The sequence below is a fragment of the Neoarius graeffei genome, chromosome 23 (assembly GCF_027579695.1).
Source record: "Neoarius graeffei isolate fNeoGra1 chromosome 23, fNeoGra1.pri, whole genome shotgun sequence".
Classification (NCBI taxonomy): domain Eukaryota; kingdom Metazoa; phylum Chordata; class Actinopteri; order Siluriformes; family Ariidae; genus Neoarius; species Neoarius graeffei.
The window spans coordinates 54081642-54106286 of record NC_083591.1 but is presented as its reverse complement, the minus strand read 5'-3'; the positions used below and the strand labels follow the sequence as shown (position 1 = coordinate 54106286).

At 42.0% G+C, this 24645-nt stretch overlaps 2 protein-coding genes across 2 annotated transcripts in view; one reads left to right on the top strand and one right to left on the bottom strand.

The window, feature by feature from the left end:
• The first annotated feature begins 2745 nt into the window (after nucleotides 1-2745).
• On the top strand, nucleotides 2746-6561 carry LOC132871322 (patched domain-containing protein 3). The gene is made up of 4 exons (XM_060905434.1): nucleotides 2746-3486; nucleotides 4612-4733; nucleotides 4820-4965; nucleotides 5054-6561. Exons 1-4 carry the CDS (start codon nucleotides 2746-2748, stop codon nucleotides 6559-6561), a joined length of 2517 nt encoding a protein of 838 aa, XP_060761417.1.
• A 2808-nt stretch (nucleotides 6562-9369) lies between these two features.
• yme1l1b (YME1-like 1b) overlaps nucleotides 9370-24645 on the bottom strand; it is a 31419-nt gene continuing 16143 nt past the window's right edge. The window contains exons 12-18 of the mRNA XM_060906419.1: nucleotides 22674-22786; nucleotides 22387-22542; nucleotides 20275-20426; nucleotides 18056-18182; nucleotides 15213-15286; nucleotides 10651-10737; nucleotides 9370-10533 (exon numbers count right to left, since the gene is read on the bottom strand). Of these exons, the coding sequence (XP_060762402.1) occupies nucleotides 10390-10533; nucleotides 10651-10737; nucleotides 15213-15286; nucleotides 18056-18182; nucleotides 20275-20426; nucleotides 22387-22542; nucleotides 22674-22786 (853 nt within the window). The 3' untranslated portion in view covers nucleotides 9370-10389. The remainder of the gene's footprint in view (nucleotides 10534-10650; nucleotides 10738-15212; nucleotides 15287-18055; nucleotides 18183-20274; nucleotides 20427-22386; nucleotides 22543-22673; nucleotides 22787-24645) is intronic.

The following is a 24645-nucleotide window of genomic DNA, read 5'->3' as shown; positions in this document are numbered from 1 at the left end:
TGAGGACAGTTGAGGGTTATACCTGTTAAAACTGTTAATATTATAGTCAGGCTGTCTGTTGTTGCCCAAATGAGGATGGGTTCCCTTTTGAGTCTGGTTCCTCTCGAGGTTTCTTCCTCATGTCGTCTGAGGGAGTTTTTCCTCGCCACCGTCGCCACAGGCTTGCTCATTGGGGATAGATTAGGGATAAAATTAGCTCATGTTTTAAGTCGTTCAAATTCTGTAAAGCTGCTTTGCGACAATGTTTATTGTTAAAAGCGCTATACAAATAAACTTGATTTGATTTGATTATAATTGTGTAAATGTTACTAAACTGGGGATGGGTTTCCCAAAAGCATCGGAGCACAAAGATCATTGTTAAATGGTAGAGCGAGCATCACAATTAACACCCTCTCTCAGTTAAGATGATCTTAGCGTTAAAGTGCATTTCACGGGTAAATTCAGGAGCAAGATCAATGCAATTCTCCTATTTTAGATTAAACTTTGGTCAAATATCTGTAACATTCTGCATTCTCTGCAATTTTTTTTTACCTTGCGCAATACCAGAAAAATTCAGTTGAAATCAAGCCGTTTGAGGCGAATTGGTCCGCCAATGAAAAAACTTGGCATTTGGATTTCCCGGCAAACATTGATTTTCATGACGTCGCGTGCGGAACGCCTCCTTCTGAATCCTACGTCAGCGCTAGTTTGTTTATGAGAAAACGACCTGGTGGTTTTCTGCAAATTTCTTCAACGTTATCGCGTAATTATTAAAATGGTTAACAGATGTATCGTAGGAGGGTGTAGCAACACCAATCTTGATGGGATTAGTACTCATCGTTTCCCAAAAGACCGGACAATGAGAGAGAAATGGGAGCGCTTGGTCTACACAGGCTGTGCACTGAAACCGTGCAAAGCTCACGCAGCCTGCTGGCGCTTCCGCAGTTGACGTCACGAATCTGGCTCCAGACTCCCTTGGGATTTTTCCAGACGCGTTTTGTTATTTTATTTTTTTCTGCTGTAGACAGATGGCTTTGTGCAAAATTACCCTTCTGGATGAGCGTGTAAAGGGACATACTTTCATATTTAAAAAAAAATTGGTCCAGGATATGCACTTTAAGAGGCTTTTAGGAAACCCACCCCTGGTCCTTATTTTTCTTTCCTCGGGCTCAAGTATTCACATTCTTTCCTGAAATTCCTGTTGACAAAGATTCCACTAATCACTAGGAAACATTTAAGAAACTATCATCATATATCATCAGTAAACCAACTATTACGGTAGCTCCGGACCCAGTTTTGGGCGTCGGTTCCCTCCAGGCCTTGGTTCGCTGTGGGCGATGCCTGTGCTCCCAGCTGTGGACTGCAGTGAGCTCGCTGCTCATTTAACATTCGTGGTTGTCCAGCGCTCTGCGCTTTAATGCTTGGCGTGATGTTCTGAGCGATGTTGCTCGGTGGCGTTGCGGCGGCTGTGCAGACGGTCTGGGACACACCAGCGCTCTGCGTGGCGGAGCTTCTGTGCTCGCTTTGTTGATCCATGGCGTGGTGTTCAAGCGATGTGGCTGACGGCATCACGGCGGATGTGCTGGAGATGTGGGACTCGTTTTCATGCGCCTTTTGGTGGGACTGTGGCTGCTACACCACTGGAATTACATCTTGACCCCTACTTGGTGGACTTTTTACTTTTATTTTTTATTATTTATTCATTTTATTGTTATTTTTTTTCTTTGTCTATAATTGTAAAGCGTCCTTGGGTTTCTTGAAAGGCGCTAAACAAGTTGAACTTATTATTATTAAGCACAAATATGCATAACGATCATGATTTGTGAAGAAATTAAGATTTTTTTGACCAAACATTGAGTTAAAAAAAAAACCTAAGCTTAAAACGGCAGGCACAAATAAAGTCATGTTAAATTAAGTGCAGATTTTAGTCATATATCACATTACCTCAGATTACTTTCCTTTGGGAAGGACACTTTAAAAAAAAAAAAAGGGCGAGAATCCCATCAGCTCTTTTTCTACTTCTATACTCGCAAGACCAAGATTATATCCAAACGTCTTTGATACATCGGGGAGAACAAAGACCTCAGATGGAAAATACCAGAACACAAGATTTGCGCTTGTTCATAATAACCACTCTCAAATACATACTCTTCCACGAACAGACAAAAACTAAATGACTAAGCAGACTGAATAAGTACATCCTTGTTCCTTTCTGAAGAATCAGCGGTGGGTCATTTTCCTGAGGAGAATTTTCCTTGTCCAGAACAAAAGACGTAATGTTCTGTTCCCAAAGTGCACAATGGCCTCTGGGGATACAGGAGATCCCTGACCACTGCAGCAGAAAATTGCAGCACTTCAGAGAACGCTTTACTAGCTTCACTATTATCTGATTATTTGGGAGACAATTCCTAATTGTTCTTGCAGTTATAAGATAATGAGGAGCTCAAGAAGAACCTTTGTGTTCCTCTTCAGTGCTTCAACTCAAACAAAAAAACGCCTCAGTGTAAGGTTGGTGCAATCATCTGAAAGTTTCAGGTTTTCCATCCTGATGCACCTGATCCAGCCTGTGTGAGCTCATTATGAAGCTCTTCATTAGCTTGGTCAGGTGTGTTAGAGCAGAAAAACCTTGAATAGGAGAGGTCGATGGGTGTGAGTGGAGTTCAGAAACCAATAGAGAGAGAGAAAGATGGACGATTAAGGTGGTGGGGGAGGTTTATAACAGGAGGTAATGGGAAGGCATTAAGGCTTAAGGTCCTGATGGTCACCATGGTGTTCACCACAAACTGTGTTGAGAAACCAATCCGATCTTGTCTGGAAAAAGTTGGCAGATTCATCGGACAGCATCCTTGGTGGTTCATATTCATCCCACTCGGTCTGTCTGCAGCTCTCGGTGTCGGTTTCTATTTTCTCGAGGACAGGAAGTCTAATGATATCGTGAAGCAGTTCACACCATGTGATGGGCATGCAAAGATGGAGAAGCATTTCTATGAGACCTTTTTCCAAAGCAGTGATGGTGATGACGACGATGACAACGACAAGTTATTTTCTGCTCTGAGGTTAAGCACTGACGGTACATACGCATCTGCAATCTTCACCTCTGGGACGAATGTTCTCAGCGAAGATGCTCTTACAGAAATCCTGCACGTGGACGACCATGTGAGGATGACCACTCTGGAATACGACGGACAGGAGTTTTCCTACAACGATATTTGCGCGCGAGTGAACGACTCCTGTCAAGAGAACCACCTTCTCAAGGTTTTGGACTATAATGCAAGCAACATCTACAGGTTCAACCTGACGTTTCCTGTACATCATGACAACACACTCGGTGTTGTTCATCTAGAACATTCAGTTGGGCAGGTAGAAGTGGACGAGAACGGATTTGTTCAGAGCGCCAAGGCAGTGAGACTCATTTACTACCTGCAGCACACTAATAGCATGCTGGAGCAAGCTTGGTTGAATGACTTTGTGAATTTGCTGAACAACAAATCAACTTATGTGACACAGGTACATCAAGACTTCTTTATCTCACAAGCTAGAAGAGTCCAATTGTGCCCTGTATGTCCAGAGTGTAGTGGAATTTGGTGCTTCTCCCGAACTATCACATCTAATATACCAGATTCAGTTCTTCTCACCAGGTTTAGTAGGTGTGGTAGGAGAGATGGATAGATAGATGGCAAGGCATACAGGTCCAAGCACCAGCTCCTCAATCTGGGGCATTTAAATTCAGCCTAGATTAACCAGGTCAATTTTTCCACTAAAGTGGCATGGTGGCAAAGTGGGTAGTGTTGACACCTCACAGCTCCAGGGTTCTTGTGTTGGCTTTGGTTACTTTCAGGTTCCCCCCTCACCTCACCAAAATTTACTGGTAGGTGAAATAGGGACCCGAGACTGCCCCTAGGTGCAAAACTGGTGTCCCATCCTGGGAATACTAGGTGCATCCCAGATGGGACACCAGTTTCACACCAAGGGGCAATTTAGAGTCCCTATTTCACCGACCAGCAAGTTTTGGTTAGGTGAGGAGAAACCTGAGATTGCCCCAGGTGCAAAATTGGTGTCCCATCCTGGGAACGCCCTGGATGGGACACCAGTTTTGCACCTAGGGGCAATCTTGGGTTTCCCCTCACCTCACCAAAACTTGCTGGTAGGTGAAATAGGGACTCTAAATTGCCCCTTGGTGCGAAACTGGTGTCCCATTCAGGGTGCACCCAGTGTTCCCAGGAAAGGCTCCGGATCCACCTCGATACGAACCAGGATGAAGCGCTAACTGAAGATCAATGAGCTCGAGTCTTCTTGTGGAACCCTACCTTCCAACAGAGCTTCGTTCTAACATCTTATTCTTGTACTTGAGTGCTCTTGATTAACTGGATCAGGTATCCTAGATTAAGATGGTAGCAAGATCTGAAATCTAGAACAGTTTACGGATTGTTCTGCTTCATCACACCTACCAGAGCTGGACATTAAATTATGACCAAACTGTACTGAATTTTGGACAAACAGGAACAAAGCTGAGCTCTGCACACAGAAACTGAGACACAAAAAAACCCACACCAAAAAAAGGGGGATATTTAGGAAGCATTAATGGCTGTAAATCATGGCCTGAATTCATTACTTGAGTGGGCTTCCTTTCAGGTGTCCTACTTCACATCCATATCAAGGCAACAAGAATTTGAGAAGAGCACCGAGTCCATCACACAGCTTTTTTCCATCACCTACTTCATTGCCATTCTGTTTTCAGTGCTGTCATGTGTAAGGTTTGTGTCACACTATAGTTTTATTAAGATTGCAAGAAGAATATAAAAGTGATGAATAACTTTACAATGTTCTGATTGCTCTGTAGGCTTGACAACGTGAGGAATAAAGTGTGGGTGGCTTCTCTTGGAGTAATCTCAACTGGACTAGCTGTACTTTCTGGTTTTGGCTTACTCTTGCTAATGAAAGTCCCATTTGTCATAACCGTGGCATCTTCTCCATTCCTGGTACTCGGTAAGACACTTCTTAACTACAGTTCACTCCCATAAGTAGGTTTTTCTTTAGTCATGGTGCATGATTGCTACAACATTGACTTTTTCAGGGATTGGCATTGATGACATGTTCATCATGATCTCCTGCTGGCAGCAGACCAATGTCCAAGACACTGTAGCAGAGCGCATGGCTGCTACATACAGAGAAGCAGCGATCTCGATCACAATCACCACCTTGACTGACGTTGTGACCTTCTACCTCAGTTACAGCAACCCATTTGGCTCGGTACAATCCTTCTGCCTATATGCTGGGACGGCCATCTTGTTCTGCTACCTGTATAACATCACTTTTTTTGGTGCGTGTTTGGCACTGAACGGCAAAAGGGAGGAAAGCAATCGGCACTGGTTGACATGCCTGAAAGTTCCAGAAGAAAGCCTACCTGGATCTTCGAAAGCTTATATTGCCTGCTGTGTAGGGGGAGCCTACAACCACGAAACTAGAACTGAAGAGGAACACTTGATGAAACTGTTCTTCAGGAAGTACTATGGACCTTTTCTGACCACAGATCTTGCCAAAGCAACAGTGGTTCTCCTTTACATCGCCTACGTTTCCATTAGTATCTATGGATGCACCATGATCAAAGAAGGGATTGACCTGAAGAACCTGGCGGTGGATCAATCGTACGTGGTTAAATACTACGAAGACGAAAAGACGCACTTTGCCAAGTATGGTCCGATCATCATGCTGGCGGTCAATGCTACGTTTCCATATTGGGACAACGGAGAACGAGCTCAACTGGAGTCTTGCATTTTAGAATTCCAAGGCCTTCCTTTCGTTGAGAATTTGGCCACCTCGTGGCTTCATTCTTTTGAGAGTTACGCCAAAGAAAAGCACCTCAACATCAGCTCAGAAGTTGAATTTATGGAACATCTGCACCCTTTTCTACAAGGTCAACCAATGCTCAGATTAGACGTCAACATGACTGGCGATACGATTCAAGCCTCACGCTTATTTCTTCAAACAGTTAACGTTCCGTCGGAGAAGATCATGCTCGAAACGTTGAGAAAAACTGCCCAAAATTGTCAAATCCCTTTAGTGGTATATCATCCTGCATTTATATATTATGATCAATATACTGTGATTGCAAACAACACTATTCAGACCGTTAGCATTGCTACTGCGGTGATGCTCATCATCTCGCTTATACTCATCCCAAGCAGAGTTTGTGCTTTATGGGTCACTTTTGCCATCGGATCAGTCATTGTAGGAGTTGCAGGCTTCATGGCGTTGCTAGGCATCAGCTTGGACTCCATTTCAATGATCAACCTGGTCATTAGTATCGGGTTCTCTGTGGATTTCTCAGCTCACATCTCTTACACGTTTGTATCCAGCGCTAAGCCGAGTGTGAACGATAAAGCCGTAGAGGCGCTTTCGCATCTGGGCTATCCCATACTACAGGGGGCGTTTTCGACAGTTCTCGGGGTGGTGGTGCTCTCTGCATCAGCCAGCTACATCTTCAGAACTTTCTTCACCATCATGTTTCTGGTCATATTGTTTGGTTTGCTTCATGGTATTGCTTTTATCCCGGTGTTTTTAACCTTCTGTCTCAAGTTTTAAATTATTCAGCTTTGTTTACTCTCTAATATCCATTGGTTTCAAGTACAACGACTAGGAATTACTATCAGAAGGTAATTTTGTAGGATTTTTTTTTTTGGTACTGAATTCTCAATGAAGAGCAAATCATATTGGTGAAAAAAATAAAATGCAATATACAAAACAGTGGGTTTTTCATTGTGACAGTGACAGAAAACGTACCACACTGAAAAGCAAAACTTTCACTGCTTTGCTCTTTTTTTCAGCTGCAGAGTTCATGATTTGGAGTTCAGCATGTTGCTTCTCTGAAATTCTGTGAAGACAAGTCAAATTTAAAAATGCAAATATTTTGTGTATCTGCAGGAGTATTACTATATCCACAGTCACTGGATATGAGCAATCGCGTGCTCCGATTGGCTACTCTACTAGGATATCAGCTCATATACCGCGAGTAGAGAAAAACAAAATGGCAGATCATTTTGCTGAACCAACCAAGGACGAAATAAAAACTCTACTCCAGCAAAAAGAGAGCAACAAAATGTGGAATGAAAGTATTTGATGGTAAGAACACTCTTGAATCACCACTTTTTTCACAAATTAAGCCAGTATCTCACTGGGCCGCGACAGCCTGCGACTAGTTGGAGACACGATTGCGATAAAATATGCGAATTAGCGACAATTTTCACTTGGAATCACACCGAATTGATATTCGCAAATTTTATTGCAATTGTTGTGCCTCCAATTAGTCGCAGGCCGTCGCAGCCCAGTGAGATACTGGCTGAACTCGCACTTCCTGTCTCATGGAAACGGACTTGAGAAGGGTTCGTGACGGCTTTGCGACACCAGCGATGCATTTGCGGCCATTTTGAGAGAAATTGTGTCGCACGTGTTCAAAATTTCAGCGACGAAGGAGCGACACTTTGCGACTCATGCGAGGAAATTGAGAAGCCCCGCGAATGTTTCAAGACACTTTTGAAACTCTTTCGTGAATGATGTTCGCAATTTGTCGCAGCCCAGTGAGATGCTGGCTTTACTCCTGTCATTTCGCCAGTTTACATTCTTCATCTTTAAGCATTAAAATTTGTTGAATTGTTTTATTTATTTATTTTTTTTAAGACTGGTTCAGCAGCTCAAATAAGTTTGAAAATTACAGAACTGAACTGTCTGAGGAAGAATTAAATAAAATGTCTAAAGCTATTCTATTCCTTGGCACAACAGCAAGATGGCACTTTATACAAAAAAAAAAAAATACTAAAGTCAATTCGTGCAGCCGTCGATAGATTTTAAAGGTCCCATGGCATGGTGGTTTGTGGATGCTTTAAACGGGCTCGTGGAGGCTTCCGGATGTTATATCCGCAGCCTTTCTCGAAATGAACCCTCGGCACGTAAATATAGCCTCCTGGGAGAAAGCCCCATTTCGGCGCTTTTCCCAGTGCGTCGTTTTGCTAATGAGAAGCAGGAGGCGGGGAAGGGTAGAGGGTGGGGGCAGGCCATGGGGGGAGGGGGAGGGGCTTGACCAAGCTGCGCACACACATACTCGCTACTATCAGCGCCTGTAGCCACGCTGCCAAGACAAAACCCCGTTCTCCCTCGGACTCCTTTCGTAAACTCAACGTGACACAGAGAACAGAGAGTGAGAGTGTTCGGAGTGGTAGTTTACGAACGTGTAATACCCTAGGCTTGAACACGCACTCCATAACCAAAGAGGATAGAAGCAGCAACATAGCGCTTATCCAACAGAAGACATGCATTGCGGAGCAATAGTCAAACATAAGCTCATAAGTTACAGTCAATTTCCAGACTAAACTCAGTTTAACAGAGCATGCTGCATGCTCTTTAGTTTTGTAGCGCAGATTACCTGGCTAACTGCAGGAAGCGGTTAGCTGCACAGCTAATGTAGCCATTGCTAAGCTAACGCACCGATTTTAAAACACGGCAAAACGACTTAACAGTTCTACACTTACTTGTTCGGTGTTTGTGGCTGATGCGGCAGGGATGCTTGGTACGGACCCAGGCTTCAGTGACAGTTGATGTGCAAAACCTGCCCTGTACTGTCCCAAGTTGTGGAAACATTCCTCAGGAAAATGCTTCCGACAAACATACACCGTCTTAGGTAGACTCGACGGCGTATTATTGGAGTAAATAAAATTAAGCCACTGCGTCTTCAGGGGCTCTCCCGTCGGCAGTAAAAACAGACTTTTCTGTGTTGTCACATCCATGTACAGCGCAATTTCCATGTTTCGCTCGCTTAGGTGATGCCATGTTGTTGTGTCCTCTATGGTCTCCTCACTACAACTGGGCGGGGCAATCCATACAGTGGGTGGGAATCCGGGGGGGGCGGGCGTGGGGATCATCTCCCTTGCTGACGTAGTAAAGGGAAGAGCTTATCAACGCGCCGTTTTGACGCGCCATTCTCAAATGTTGGGCATAGTTTGGTTTACACATTATGAAATTTCTAGCCACTGGGGTGACTTAAGAAGGTCAGAGGAACTCATTTTAACGTTAAAAAACCTCAGAAAGTGAAAATTTCATGCCATAGGACCTTTAAGAAGTTCGCCCAAGCGGAAATGATTTTATCAGATGACAAGTTATTTATCTATCGAATTTGCAAAAAAAAAAAAAAGTGTGTTTCTCAAAAAATACAGTGAATGAGTAGAATAACTTTTATTCTATCCATAATCTCATCGTACATGGATTATTGCCAACTATCAGCTCATATACGACTCGATTTCGTGGAATAACTGTTAAAATACCTGAAAAACGGTGAGATTCAATTTGTGGTTGTTTCGCACTGTTCCATGCATGACAAGTAACAAATAAACTCATTTAAAATCAGTTTGTCAGATAACTTTATTAATTTAAACACTCACTCCTCATTAAATCATGCGAAGCTCAATTCCAAATAAAAATCCATCATCAATCCTCAAGCTTACATTCTTCTATACATCTATTTACAAAGATAAAATGTTCCAACATAACAGAAGTAGTTTATTGATCTATACACAGGACTAAACATAGATCAGATAAAGGAAAGGCAAAGAGGGAAATGTTGACCAAACCAAACTATACTTTATTCTTGGAGCTAAGGGTTCGATTACGAATGCAGCAACACACAGATCGCCAGCAACCTCAAGCAAACCTGTAACGAGGCTTTAGGATTGCGTCGGGTTTGTTTTTGGTTTTTCTCCAATACGTATGTAGACAGAATTTTCAGATATTCTTATTTTAGTTTCACAGACAGACAATGAAATGAGAACCATACGAAACGAAAATCTCAGACTTAAACGAGTCCAGATGTTGCACAAAATGAACTTGGGACTAGAATGACGAGTGTTTTCTCCAGCTGTACGTCATCCGATTTTGATTTCTAATCTGTGAAACCCCGGTCTTTGGTTAAAAAAAAAAAAAGTCAGTAGGAATAAACGTGGAGTCTCTCTGTATCGATCTTCTTATGGAATTCTGAGAAAGTAATCCAGCATGCTTAGAGGAAAATGATCCGAAAGCAGCACCCCCCTCCTCCCCAAACATACATCACTGTCATTATACCTACAAAGTGCATCGAGAATTTGATATACTGTACACTCCTTTACGTTTTCCGAAAGGTCACAGCGAGCAGCAATGACATCATCTGACTCTTCCTTTGCATACATCACCTCTCCACTGTGGAGAACGTCGTCTTTAGGTAAACGGGAATTGGGGAGTCGTGTGGATTTAAACATGTTTATCATTTAGCTATATGTATATACACAGCATAAAAGGCTCGAGTTTAAGCTTGTCAGAGTGTTGTATTGCTTATGTACTTCGATACGTTTCCCCGTCTCTCTCTCACACACACACCACATGCTGTGAAACTCATCTGCTGTCCAACGTCTTCCCCTCCAAGACCATCTGAATCTCCCTGGCGTCCAGCGTCTCGTACCTCAGCAAAGCCTCAGCCAGGTTCTTGTGCTCTTTCGCACGAGCCTTCAGGAGAGCTTTAGCACGCTCGTATGAATCCTGTGTGTGTGTGTGTGTGTGAGGGAGGACAGTGCGCAAGTATTAAATAAGGAATGAATTAGGTCTATGTAAAATTGTATCGGGGTTCAATCTGCGAACATTGAGGAGAACACTTACTTTGAGAAGTGTCCTGACTTCCTGTTCAATGGCTGCTTGCGTCTCTGGGCTTTGCTTCGACACATCTGTATACGTCATGACACCCAGCTAAACCATTAAAAAAAAAAAAGGGGGGGGGGGGGGAGGAAAAATTGTTCAGCAGCTTGGAAGCAACAATAATAATAATAATAATAATAATGTTTATTATATAGACATGAGTGTTTTACTGGGAAATACGCCACTCGTATTTTTCATACGAGCTCCACCCGGGACATGGAGAACCAAAACCGTGACATAAATCTCTGTACGTCACTCGTGATGAAATCGAAGAATTTTGATAAATTTGGGTACTTTGTGAATGTGTTGATATAATAAAAAGAAAAAAAAAAAAAAAACACCACACACATTAGCTTGAATATATGAAGTTTATCTCCTCGCGGTGAAAAGCATCGCAGATCTGAGCGACATATTTAAATAAATTATAATACACAGGGCCAAATTACTCAATTCTGATTGACCAATCAAGGAGGGCTTTTTTCCTCAACACAGGGCCGTATTTCTGAAATGCTACTGCAGACCTGGGCATTTTACGGCCCGCAGGCCGCATCCGGCCCTTTGGTTCATTCTGACCGGCCCGCGTAAGGTTAATTAGAAATTACAAAATAAACGTAGGGCGGCACGGTGGTGTAGTGGTTAGCGCTGTCGCCTCACAGCAAGAAGGTCCTGGGTTCGAGCCCCGGGGCCGGCGAGGGCCTTTCTGTGTGGAGTTTGCATGTTCTCCCCGTGTCCGCGTGGGTTTCCTCCGGGTGCTCCGGTTTCCCCCACAGTCCAAAGACATGCAGGTTAGGTTAACTGGTGACTCTAAATTGAGCGTAGGTGTGAATGTGAGTGTGAATGGTTGTCTGTGTCTATGTGTCAGCCCTGTGATGACCTGGCGACTTGTCCAGGGTGTACCCCGCCTTTCGCCCGTAGTCAGCTGGGATAGGCTCCAGCTTGCCCGCGACCCTGTAGAAGGATAAAGCGGCTACAGATAATGAGATGAGATGAGATGAAAATAAACGTATTTTCTAATTTTACCTCATGCATGGACTGAATGTGCATTGCTTTTATTTTGAAGTTGTGTTCAACAAAAACGCAATGTGCACGACATGAAATCCCACGAAACCTAATCCTGCGATAACTACTTCCGTAATTTGTCCAGACCAACCACAAACTTGTACGTCATCCTTCAAACGGTCCAGCCAGTCACAGTGTGACGTCACCAGCAGGCGCCGGAGCCCGAGCCGATCTGTAGATCTGATTCCTACACCGAATCGACTGATCATCTGTCAGTTGTGCTTCGCATCTCCACCTCAGACATTCAACCTGACTCTGATGCACTCGTTAAAGACCAACAGAGACGAGATTTCTCTCACTGAACAAATAAAAAACTGAAAAACACCAAATGAGGTGATTAAACTACAAATGTGGGCATCATGATTATAATATGATGTATCTTGCTTGACATTTGGAGTAGAAAGACAATATTGTGATGTCTTTATTGTGTTTTGGGGTGAATGTGACTGAAAAAAAAAAGGTACAAACGTTCACATTTTGTTAACCATTGTTTTGGGAAATTTGATTGAATGAATGACGTTTTTTGGAAGGCAACCTCGTTTTTTTTCCCTCATACTCTTACCAGTCTTAGCAGCTTGTAAAAACAGTGTTATTTACTGCTTTATATAAAGAAATGCAATTAATATTATGCAGAATTTAGTTCAGCCTTTTGGTCCGGCCCTCCACAAAATTCTGTTTCTCATGCGGCCCCATGGAAAAAATAATTGCCCACCCCTGTGCTACTGGCTAGTTCGTTGGAATGGGTAAAAAGCCAAACAAGTCCAAAAGCCTGATGAAACAAGAAGATATTCTGTGGAAATGCGGTCCTCGTGTCTTGTCACGATGAAAGACGCTTTAGAAACTGATTCAGGCTACATCCACACGACAACGGCAACGAGATGTTATTTAAAAATATATCGCGTCCAAATGGGCAACGATCAGTAAAATATCAGGTCCATATGGCAACGCAACGCTTGCTGAAAACGATGCAATACACATGCCACACCTCTAGGGGCGCTGTAAGACGGTCCCTTCGGAGACACCAGAACAATAGAAGTAGTAAGGACGCATGCGCATAAACTATTATGCGCGAGACTTCATATTAGCCACAAAGTCAGGAAAATCTGTTTGTAAAATTACATTATAATGACCAAATACAATGAAAAGTATTTTTCCAGTCTCACCTGTGAAAGGTAATCCCATGTGATCTCGTTTGGACGGTAAACCTGTTGGTACAGTTAAACGCAGCTAATCTTTATTCTCCGCTTTGACCTATCCAATATGGCGGCGAGGATGACGTATGATTCTACGCGGAAGGCGGCGTCTTTAATGGTCCAGAATAAATTGAATGCTACACATTGATGGATTAATTTGCTCTTCTACGCCCTTTTTGAGGAATGTATTGTAGGACTTAAACCAACATCTGAAGAGGTGAGATCGCTCCTTTTTTTCCATATTTTTGCTGGCGGGATTGACTCTCACTCTCTCTCTCTCTCTCTCTCTCACTTTGCACCATTACACAATAAATATTCACAGTGAAAATATTTTGTAAGCGCGTTTCATGAACCAAGTTATAGGATTTGTTGACAACTCGCATCGAGTTCGTTACACTTCTACCCGGCGTGAAGCACTGACAGTCATGTGGTTGTGACGTCATCATAAACAAATCCGTTCTACTCATCCAGACGACTTCACAACGGCAACGTTGCCAGATCTTTCCACTCTGGGCACCCAAAACGCCGGTGCTGTGTGGACGCCAGGCCTAAACGATAAGCAATTGTATCGGAGTCACCTGAATCCGTTGCCGTGTGGACAGGGCCTCAGACGTGCAAGATAGTCCTGCGCCCTGATTGGTTCAGAAAACGTGAATGACAAATGTGAAGTTGAATGGCTTCCGAAGTATGAATTTGGCCCGATATATTATCGAGTAATCGTATGGTTCCTCGTAAAATTAAGGATCAATTTCACTCGTGATTTCAAAGTTTTGAAATTGCCCGAGTCGCGATCAAAACTTCAAAATCGCTCGTGAAATTAATCCTTAATTTTACTCGGCCCCATACGATTACATACACTTATTGGCCGGCTTTTTTTCCCCCATGGTATATCAGATATATTCCATTCAGCTAGCATGATACTGAACAAATCAGAGAGAAGTAACTGAATGGAATATATCTGATAAACCATGAAAGGGGAAAAAAAAAAAAAACCAGCCAATAATAATAATAATAATAATAATAATAATACACATTCCTTTTGGGTGTTCAACACATCTTTCTCTTTCAAAATTCTCTCAAAATCTTCCGTATTTAACAAAGCAAACCTGCCGGCCATGTCTGTTTACAAACTGTCACAGTCGCTCATTCGTTAGCGTGCAAGTTTTACGTCTCCGACATGTGACGTCATGTTGTCTTGACAACCACGTGATATCGTAAACCGCATTCAACACTCATCCTTCATTGGGTAGAGTGATGTAATACACGTAGGATAAGCGATACACTAGCAATATTGCATGCTATCAAACTAAATGAATGAAACCCACTAGAAGGGAATAGAGCACGTGTTTTTATTCCATCGAAAAAGTGTCCTGGATGTATAACTCCTGATATTTCACTCCGATGAGGTCACTCCCAGTGTTCTCCTGCTGACTAGATGTGTGTGGTCAAAATGGCAAACCGGTTCAAAATTAAAATTCTTTTGATTAACTTGCGTATTTTTTTTTTTTTGGTGTGTGTCCATATAATACCAGGAACATGACACAGTGGCACGAAGATATGAAGTTTATCTTCTCGTGTTGAAAAATATTCACCATTCGTAGATAAACTTCATATTTTTGCGCCGCTGTGTAATATCCTCCATTTATATTCAGCAATATAACCAAGTGGACACTTATACACAAACTACAGGAGAATTAAAAGAATGGTTTGGGAGAAGAGATGTAAAAATGATCATTTTAATTTAAACATATACATATCTGGCATACACATTAGTAACAAAGGACTGGACTTGTTGGTGTCGAGTTCGACTTGTTTCTATTCGCTGTAGAATCCGGGCTGTGGGGGGAAATTTACGATGGTATTTATTATTTATTTTTCTTTAAATAGATAAAACAAATGGGCGGCACGGTGGTGTAGTGGTTAGCGCTGTCGCCTCACAGCAAGAAGGTCCGGGTTCGAGCCCCGTGGCCGGCGAGGGCCTTTCTGTGCGGAGTTTGCATGTTCTCCCCGTGTCCGCGTGGGTTTCCTCCGGGTGCTCCGGTTTCCCCCACAGTCCAAAGACATGCAGGTTAGGTTAACTGGTGACTCTAAATTGAGCGTAGGTGTGAATGTGAATGGTTGTCTGTGTCTATGTGTCAGCCCTGTGATGACCTGGCGACTTGTCCAGGGTGTACCCCGCCTTTCGCCCGTAGTCAGCTGGGATAGGCTCCAGCTTGCCTGCGACCCTGTAGAAGGATAAAGCGGCTAGAGATAATGAGATGAGCTAAAACAAACCTTTTCACTCATGCCGAAGTGTGTTACCATCATTTTGGCGATTTTTGTAGCGCTGTCGAAATCACTGGATGCACCTGTCAGGAAAAGGGAAAAATAAATAAATATACAGTACATGTCAAACTACGAGTAAAACTCACCTGGTGTTCCTTAAAATTCATCAATCAAGCCTCCTTAAAATTAAGCTCAAGCTTGCAGTTAAGATACATAATTTAACACTCATAACTAACTCACTTGGGGAAAAAAAAATCCTTCTATTCAAGTTTATTTCCTACATATTTCCAGCGTGCTGAATATTCTCAAAACGCATTCACAAGAACAAGATCTGTAGCTGACAAAAAGCTGAAATCTAAACACTAACACTTTAATTTAAGAAGCCCAGGTTATTTTCAGGGTAATTTCACTACCTTTACGCCCTTATCTTGGCCATTATAAAGGGTTAGCCATACATGCTGTATATTATTCCCCCCCCCCCAGATGATCCAGACCTTCCGTTATTTGATATGATAATACTTGCAAGGGAAAAACAGATTGTGGTTTATGAAATTAAAAGCTAGACTGCCTTTCAGTTTTCCCTCGACACCTAATTATTTTTGTTTAGTGATCAAAAGCTACTGAGCTCAAATCACAGACTTCCAATTTTTAGTTTTTTAAAAAACAGAACAATTAATGAATTTATTTCCACGTGGCCCTAAATTCTCCGCTATTTTTTCCTGCTTCACCATGACCCAATACAAGATACTACATCATGCATCACATCACGTGGTGGGCTTTCCCTGTTCACGCAAGGCATTGTGGGATACAAATTTGAAACAGGAGAGAAAAATGGAGGACGTGAGTGTGCGAATGAAACGTGAAAGACCGACTACAGTAACGGAAAGAAAGCGAGAAGAAAAAGACGTTATGTTATATACGAAGGAAAGGAAACGCAGGACCAAACTAATAAATATGGGCGCTCAGCGAGCACCTCGGTGTGATCAGCTGTTCGTTTAGCGACAGAGTCACTACGTTTACATGCACATAGAGAGAATCGAATTTCTGCCGTTGCTCGACTGAAATCGAAGTTCAAAATGCCATGTATACACCTTAATTTGGCTGAAATTGAACCGAACTTGATTTCTTGGAATCGAGCTACACGACCTAGATTATGCGATTTCTGCCGAGCTACTTAGTGCATGTATACCCTATTGAGCTACGTATTCGAGCTACTTACTTCAGCACTGCCCCTTCCGGAAGTGACAAGACCACAAGGGAAACACAACAGCCTCGGTCGGCATGACAACGAATCATGACAACGGCATGAATCTTTTCTTTTTGTGGCATTGTTTGCACTGTTAAAATTTAGCTCACTTACTGTATCACCAAATACATCTGTACAGCTGTTGCATAGCTGTGAATTGTGTCGAAAAAACAGCCTCGGTCGGCATGACACTTCACCTTAGCCGCCCACTTTATTAGGAACACTTCTGTTCGTACATACAAACTACAAACACTCTTCTTAGAGTTTAGAGTTTATTTTATTTTTAAAAGGGACAGTGCACAAATTAAACATTATCCTTGTGGTCAGGACAGATGTCTGTACCAGGTTATAGCACTGCATGCTAATTTCCGCCTGTAGTCACTTTGTTTATACTCTTGAATTGCTCTTCTTCATGACGACAACCGGAAGTGTACCAACACGATGGGGCGTGTAGCGCCACCTGTGGCTCGGGTGCACAATGCACCTCATAACAATAGCTCGATTTAAACACTGTGCATGTAGGATTGGATTTCTCTGGCACCCTGCTGGGACCTTCAGCTCGATTACCGACAGCAGCTTGATTTGGATGTGCATGTAAACGTAGTCAGTGATGGAACTGTCAGTGCACGCTCAAAGGGAAACCTGTAGATGGCAGTAATGCAACACTGTGGATGCCAGCTGCCGTAAAACCCAAAAGAAGAAGGTAAACCTGCGCATGCGCACATGGACTTCCTCTGTCTGCTTGACTGCGCGAAGCAAGCGATTTCATGCACATTATTTGCCTTAATCCCCTCAAATTAAATAACTTCCCAGCCACAAAATGGCCTGATATTTTGTCAGATATTACAGAAATAAACATATCACAATGACCACATTTCAGAGCGAATTAAATTTCACCGATTTGACCAAATCAAAAGGCCGTCTAGCTTTAAGTTTTTACGTGCATCTCGCAATAAAATGCTGCCAGTCGAGAGATCTTTTCATAAATTGTGTAGATTGTCTGGAATCTGGCAACATCAGAATCATAATGGTAGAAAACTAGAACTCCCCCCCCCCAAAAAAAAAAAAATTGCAAAAATAATATGTCCTTAACGTCTAACACAAAAGGTCATTGTTTTATTTACTATGAATTCGAAATCAGATTACTCGAAAACCCTTTGTCACTCAGAGAAACAAGTTGCATCATCAGAAAGATGACGTTCTGCTGTATTCTGTGAAGCGATAAGGACTTCATGATTTATCCAACTGAAAATCAAGAGAGTGTGAAGATGGACGCAGAGATAGACGCAGGTTGTCACCATGATTAAATCTGACGCAAATTCAAACCTCTTTCTCACCATGACAATGACCTAACATCGATAGAAAGGTCAAATCGCGCCATTCCACGTGATCTGCGAAGCACCTCGCTGTGACCAAAACTTCATGAGAAATTCAACCAAGAATAAATTAGTGATGCGAATCTGGACGCAACGCATCAGTCAGGTTCTCAGGGTTAATATTTTATTTAAAATATCATTTCAGGCAAAAATACTGGTTTGCAAAAACAGCATACAGTCAAAAAAACACTTATTCAGACTCACTGATGTCTCTGTGAGCGCAAACTCACCTGTGGTGATGTTATCATTTCCGAAGATGAGCTCCTCGGCGACGCGTCCCCCCATGCTGACGTCCATCTGAGCGAGAAGTTGAGCTCGAGTCTCACTCCAGCGATCGTTCTCTGGCAGCATGGACACCTGGGACAAAGCAAAGAGAAAGAAAACATTTGGGGAGGGGGAAGAAAAAAAAAAAAGCATTAACAACAACAACTCACTCTAAAGCAAAGCAATTACATAAGGAGAAGAAGGGGGGGAGAGAAAGAAAAAAAACCAAACAAACACTACTTTGGGGGCACGCTGTTATCAGACAATAACATAGGTGCAAGTATAAAATTGTCAAAAACCTCAAAAGTCTGCCAAGGTCAGACATGCATGGCATAGCCATGCGGGGGGGGGGGTGAGCCCCCCCTTAGGGCTTGAAAAAAATTTAAATTACAAGTTAAAATGGTTGTCTCTCATGCAAGCATTTATAATATTAATAGTTATACGATTTGCATATTCACATCAAATATGTTTAATACATTTCATCAATTCATCTGAAATCAATATTTCAAGTACAAGGCTTGATATTTCAAAACATCTAGCAACTAATTTAAATGTTGAAACAACCATTTTTAATATGCTTTTACTGTGATACCTTTTTTACAATATATACACAGGAATAGCGGTGTTGATTTGGTCGAACAACGTGCTCCTGCTGTTGGCAGCTTCAAATCTAGATTAAAGACCAAGCTGTTTTCAGATGCTTTCTGCTAAATTATTAATATTGTCATCTCTACATGTTTTAAACTCTTTACTTTTACAGTCTCTGCATGGTTTAAATTTTACTTAACTTTTATTCTATTTTATTCTGCTGTTTTTTTTTTAAATTGAACTTTCATTTCATTTTATTATTTTATTTCTACTATTGTTTAATTCTTATTTTTCTTCCCCATTTATTTTATGTAATTTTATTTTCTATTGCTTACTGTTTTGCTTTTACTTCTGTAAAGCACATTGAACTGCCACTGTGTATGAAATGTGCTATATAAATAAACTTGCCTTGCCTTACGTGCGTGAAACATGATATCACACATGTATAACACCGTAAAGCAACGGGCTAGTCAGGACCGCTCGTCGGTGAGCGGCGTATAAATTTGTGGCAGCGGGGGTGTGGTCAAGCGTCGGTCTGTGAATGGAGGGCGGAGTCAGGGAAGGTAAGTGGCAGAATCACTGCACCTGACGTGAATTAACCTGTTTTTGTGCGTCTCCCCGAGTGACCGTGCCCTTTAAAAGGAGAGAGAGAGCAGAGAAAGGGAGCTCTCTCCCCAACCAGAACACTTGTGTGTGTGTGTGTGTGGCTGGGAGAGTGTGGAAAGCTGAAAAGCTATTAATAAAAAGAGTTTTTGTAACACTCAGGCCTGCCATGCTTCACCCACCTTCAACAATCGTTTACAAAATTGAATGAGGTTTGTAGCGAAGACGAGATGAAAAGATTTGTCTCATGCAGAGACTGTACCGCGGTAACCCGGTAATACGCTGAGAGTGAGACAGTGAGAGGACCACCCCCCGAAAATCTCAACGGATTTACACGATTTGGAAAAATGACTTTCAGAACCGTAAAAAAAAAAAAGAAGGAGCTTCCGGCACATGCCGGAAAACTCGCACCCATGCAATAATCATGAACAGGGTAGTGTGATGTGGCCCGGCACAAAGCAGAGTAACTGTTCTCACCCTGAAATCCTCATTTTGATTTGTATTCCTCTTTTTATTATTATTATTACTCACGACACAGCATCCTTTTTATCCATTTATTGTGACGTTTCATGTTGGAAAAATTGTCCACGAAACAATTTTGACGATCCGTGCCCTCACCAGCCTCTTTTCCCCCTCTCTTGATGTTAATAAGACAAACGCAGTTTATGTTCCTGAGAAACCACAACGTGTCAAAGCTCTGTCCTGAAAACTGTTCCAAAGCACTGACACTGGAGACTCCTTCCATAACCATCTGACCAAAAAAAAAAAAACCCTGCTGTTGCTATAGAAACGATACTAGAACAGGCAAATTAATATAAACCAATGATTCGCTGTTAGAGAAATTAATCAAGGCCAATCAGAGTCGAGATGAACTCTGTGTGTAAACGGTGTAGAACGAGCGATTGGCTGGAACGTTTAGTGAAAATCCTTTGCAGATGTGGATTTCTGGGTGGATACTTTTAACAGTTGGTTAAAAACAACAAGTTTGACTCACATGACCCAGAGTGGGGCCTCTTGGCATGATCGTAGCCTTGTTGATGGGCATGGTGTCTTTGGTGTAGTATGCGACGATGGCGTGTCCTGACTCGTGGTAGGCTGTGATCACCTTGTTCTTCTGATCTATCTCAGCACTCCGGCGCTCCGGGCCTGAGACAGAAACGGGAAAGGAGAAATTTTAGCGAATCTGATCAGCAATTCCAGTCCTCCTTCGTCTACGGTTGCCGTTTGTTTATTTTATAGCACGAATATGGGAAGAAAACGTCCAACACGTGTTGCACGTTTTCACAAGAGTTTCAAGTTACACACAACACTTCATCAGTTAATGAGAAAATGGACAACTAATTGTGAAATCTATGATGTCTTTAGAATTTTCTGGACTTGCTTAAAACGTACCTGAATAATACCCTTATTATTAACAAAATAGATTTAAAATCATCCCAATACCAACACATGCAGTCGATTGCTGTTTAAGGCCCTGTCCACACGGCAACGGATTCAGGTGACTCCGATACAATTGCTTATCGTTTAGGCCTGGCGTCCACATGGCACCGGTGTTTTGAGTGCCCAAAACGCAATCTTTTTGAGAACGGGTTCCAGAGTGGAAAGATCTGGCAACGTTGCCATTGTGAAGTCGTCTGGATGAGTAGAACGGATTTGTTTACGATGACGTCACAACCACATGACTGTCAGTGCTTCACGCCGGGTAGAAGTGTAACGAACTCGATGCGAATTGTCAACAAATCCTATAACTTGGTTCATGAAACACGCTCACAAAATATTTTCACTGTGAATATTGTGTAATGGTGCAAAGTGAGAGAGAGAGAGTCAATCCCGCCAGCAAAAATAGGGAAAAAAAAGGAGCGATCTCACCTCTTCAGATGTTGATTTAAGTTCTACAATACCGTATTTTCTGGACTATAGAGCGCACCTGTATATAAGCCGCATCCGCTCTATTTAAAAAATAAAAATAAAAAAAAGATATACAAGCCGCACCGGGCTATAAGCCGCAGATATCTATGTTGAAAAATTAGATATTTACTGCATGTACAGAACGATTTTGTACTGTAAATGTACATGTATGTACCTGAACAGATTCTTTCCGAACAGTGCCTTTTAACACGGCAGCAACTTTGCTGATTAAAACGGAACAGAACCAAGAGAAAATAACCGGTATTTATTTACCTTCATTTCTCCTGTGTTTGAAACCACAAGTCACTTTAATCATCTTCGCTGGATTTGAAAATAATTACCAGTTAGTAATTTGTCGTGCGTGTTCTATCTGCTAAAGATCTGCTAATTCTTCTTTGCATTGATTTTTCGTCTATCTTATTTTTGATTCTACTTCCGGTTAGAGCGCCCCTAGCGGTGGAAGAAAAATCCACAGAATAGCCGCACCTTTGTATAAGCCGCATGGTTCAAAACCTAGGAAAAAAGTAGCGGCTTATAGTCCAGAAAATACGGTACATTCCTCAAAAAGGGCGTAGAAGAGCAAATTAATCCATCAACGTGTAGCATTCAATTTATTCCAGACCATTAAAGACGCCGCCTTCCGCGTAGAATCATACGTCATCCTCGCCGCCATATTGGATAGGTCAAAGCGGAGAATAAAGATTAGCTGCGTTTAACTGTACCAACAGGTTTGCCGTCCAAACGAGATCACATGGGATTACCTTTCACAGGTGAGACTGGAAAAATACTTTTCATTGTATTTGGTCATTATAATGTAATTTTACAAACAGATTTTTCTGACTTTGTGGCTAATATGAAGTCTCGCGCATAATAGTTTATGCGCATGCGTCCTTACTACTTCTATTGTTCTGGTGTCTCCGAAGGGACCGTCTTACAGCGCCCCTAGAGGTGTGGCATGTGTATTGCATCATTTTCAGCAAGCGTTGCCATATGGACCTGATATTTTACTGATCGTTGCCCATTTGGACGCGATATATTTTTAAATAACATCTCGTTGCTCTTGTCGTGTGGATGTAGCCTAAAACAGACTTTCGAGTCGCAAAACAAAACATCTCAGCATAGTGAGGAACACTGGAGTCAGGATGACATCAATCCCATAACGACTCATCGTTCATCATGATTGAGGAGTGACTCTCACCCATCAGGATTTTATCCTTGGCGAACTCCAGCTCCTTCATGGTCACCATGTCTTTCTCGTCCACAGCAGCTTTCAGGGCAGCCTGGTTCACCAGGTTCTCCAGCTCGGCTCCGGAGAAGCCCACCGTTCCTCTGGCGATGATTTCGGCCTCCACAGCTGCACGGCGTCACATTTGGAAATAATTTAAAACAAAGCTGCAACTGACTGACTCATGAGGACGGTGCAATAAATAAATATTTAACTAAAGGGAAATCAGTAGCACCGCATTCAAGTATGTGATGATATACCTGGGTCTACTTTGATTTTTTTGAGGTACCACTTCAGAATCTCCGTCCGTCCTTTCACATCGGGTCTGGGGACAGTGACCTGCATATCAAAGCGTCCCGGCCGGATCAGAGCGCTGCAGGACGGGAACACGAAACCCATCGGATTAATTATGGACCGTTTAGAGCAAGGGTCATCAACTGGTACACTGCAGTCTGGATACCGATCCAGTGAAGTTTTCCAGTAGACCAAATCAAAATACTTGAAAAATAAGAAGCAGAGACGATTAAAGAGAAAACTGCAGTGGTTCAACGATCCGTATCAGAGCCTCTGATGTGGTTTATCCAATTACATGCATTTATTTAAAATTATTTAACTGAAGGCAGCTCAGTGGACCAGAAACTAGCTACAGGATTAAAGGTTAGAAAGTGGAGAGTTTACAAAAGCTTTCATAGATTTTTATTTATTTTTTTTTTATTTTCCCGCTCTGGTCTGATTAAGGAACTTGTGACGTGGCTTGGAAGCAACAAAACAATATTTCAAGATGACTGGACATAGAGAAAACATTTATTCCAAACAAAGCACGATAGCATTGATTCGTCTTATTTAGGCTACACCCATAAACTAATCATTAATAAATAGTAGGGCTTGACTGATAAATCAGTGTGCCGATATGAGCTAATTGCAGAAAAATCAGTATCATTTATAACGATTGATTAAATGATAATTAAAAAAAAGAAATGGAGAGATGGATCCTTCAACCACGTTATGAGTGTTATGTTGTGGTTGACCACAAATCACAACAATCAGCTGACCCAAGCAGAATCGAGCATCCAGAACCCACTTGTTCAAAGACAATAAAATACATTTATTTTTAAACTGCACCGTCGTGTTTATTGCCCTGCAAGGAGTGTTAAATAAGAAGCGTAAATAGATGTGTTATTTACCAGCTGGGGGGGTCTTGAAAGTACTGAGCGAGGCCCTCTGGGCCAAGGTCACGGTATTTCACCATACGGACCGACCTTAAGCTGGTAAATGATATATTTATTTTTTTCTTTACCAAATTCTAACAGAAAACGAGAGCGCCCGAAAGGGCAAACCGAGCTGAGCCGCCATTTTGAATCCTCATTCACGGCTGGAATGCAAATTGCTTCCTCCTCGGTATACAAGTGCACTTCCATGGCAGGGAAAAAAAAAAAAAAAAAAAACTACATTTTGCCGCCTATGTAGTCCCCTATTTATATAAAATTGAGTCATTCAGGATTCAGCCATGTTTTTGCTCGGTGTTAGCAACAGTTAGAGGTTTTTAGCTTTCTCCTGAAATGTTTTCTTTTATTTCTTCTTCCTCAGGGTAGTAAAACTCACTTTCGCTGTGAACACTGTCGTTATCGCTATCCATGCTGTAAAATTAATGCTATTCTCCTGAGAAATGCTGGCAAAAATTTAAGATTTTTGATAATCTTATAAATAAATCTTATTTAAAAAAAAAAACGTTGACAAAAAATTCTACCAAGTTTGTTGTTGTGAACGAGCGAGTCGCCAGAGGTCTGTAACTGGGGTCCGTACCGTAGGATACGGACCCGCTCGCCAGCCAATCAGAGCGCAGGATTTGATGGAAACTGCACCACGGAAAAAAGTGTTTACTTCTATTTATACTTGAACATTTCCTCACTCCACAGGTCACTTTATACTATTGCACTTTATAATATTTTTTTTGCCACTGCATAATTTAACACACTTTCATATTTAAATTCTGTGCTGAGCCAAACTGCAATGAAATTTCCTTCTATGTACACTCGTTGCATACTGAAGGACAATAAAGGTTGTCCAAGTCTAAATAACTACATTAAATAACAAACGTGAAGGGAAAAAAAAAAAATCATTGCTCGTTATGTGTTTCTGAAAAAAATACTGTCAGCTGATCCATCATGACCCGATTTTTAAATACTTAAATATTGAAATCTTATAAATCAGTCAGAGTCTAATTAAGACTTA

Coding starts and splice junctions, on each gene's coding strand:
- LOC132871322 (XM_060905434.1), top strand. CDS start 2,746: ATGGTGTTCACCACAAACTGTGTTGAGAAACCAATCCGATCTTGTCTG. Junction 4,734..4,819: donor TCAGTGCTGTCATGTGTAAG/GTTTGTGTCACA, acceptor ATTGCTCTGTAG/GCTTGACAACGTGAGGAATA. Junction 4,966..5,053: donor TTCTCCATTCCTGGTACTCG/GTAAGACACTTC, acceptor TGACTTTTTCAG/GGATTGGCATTGATGACATG.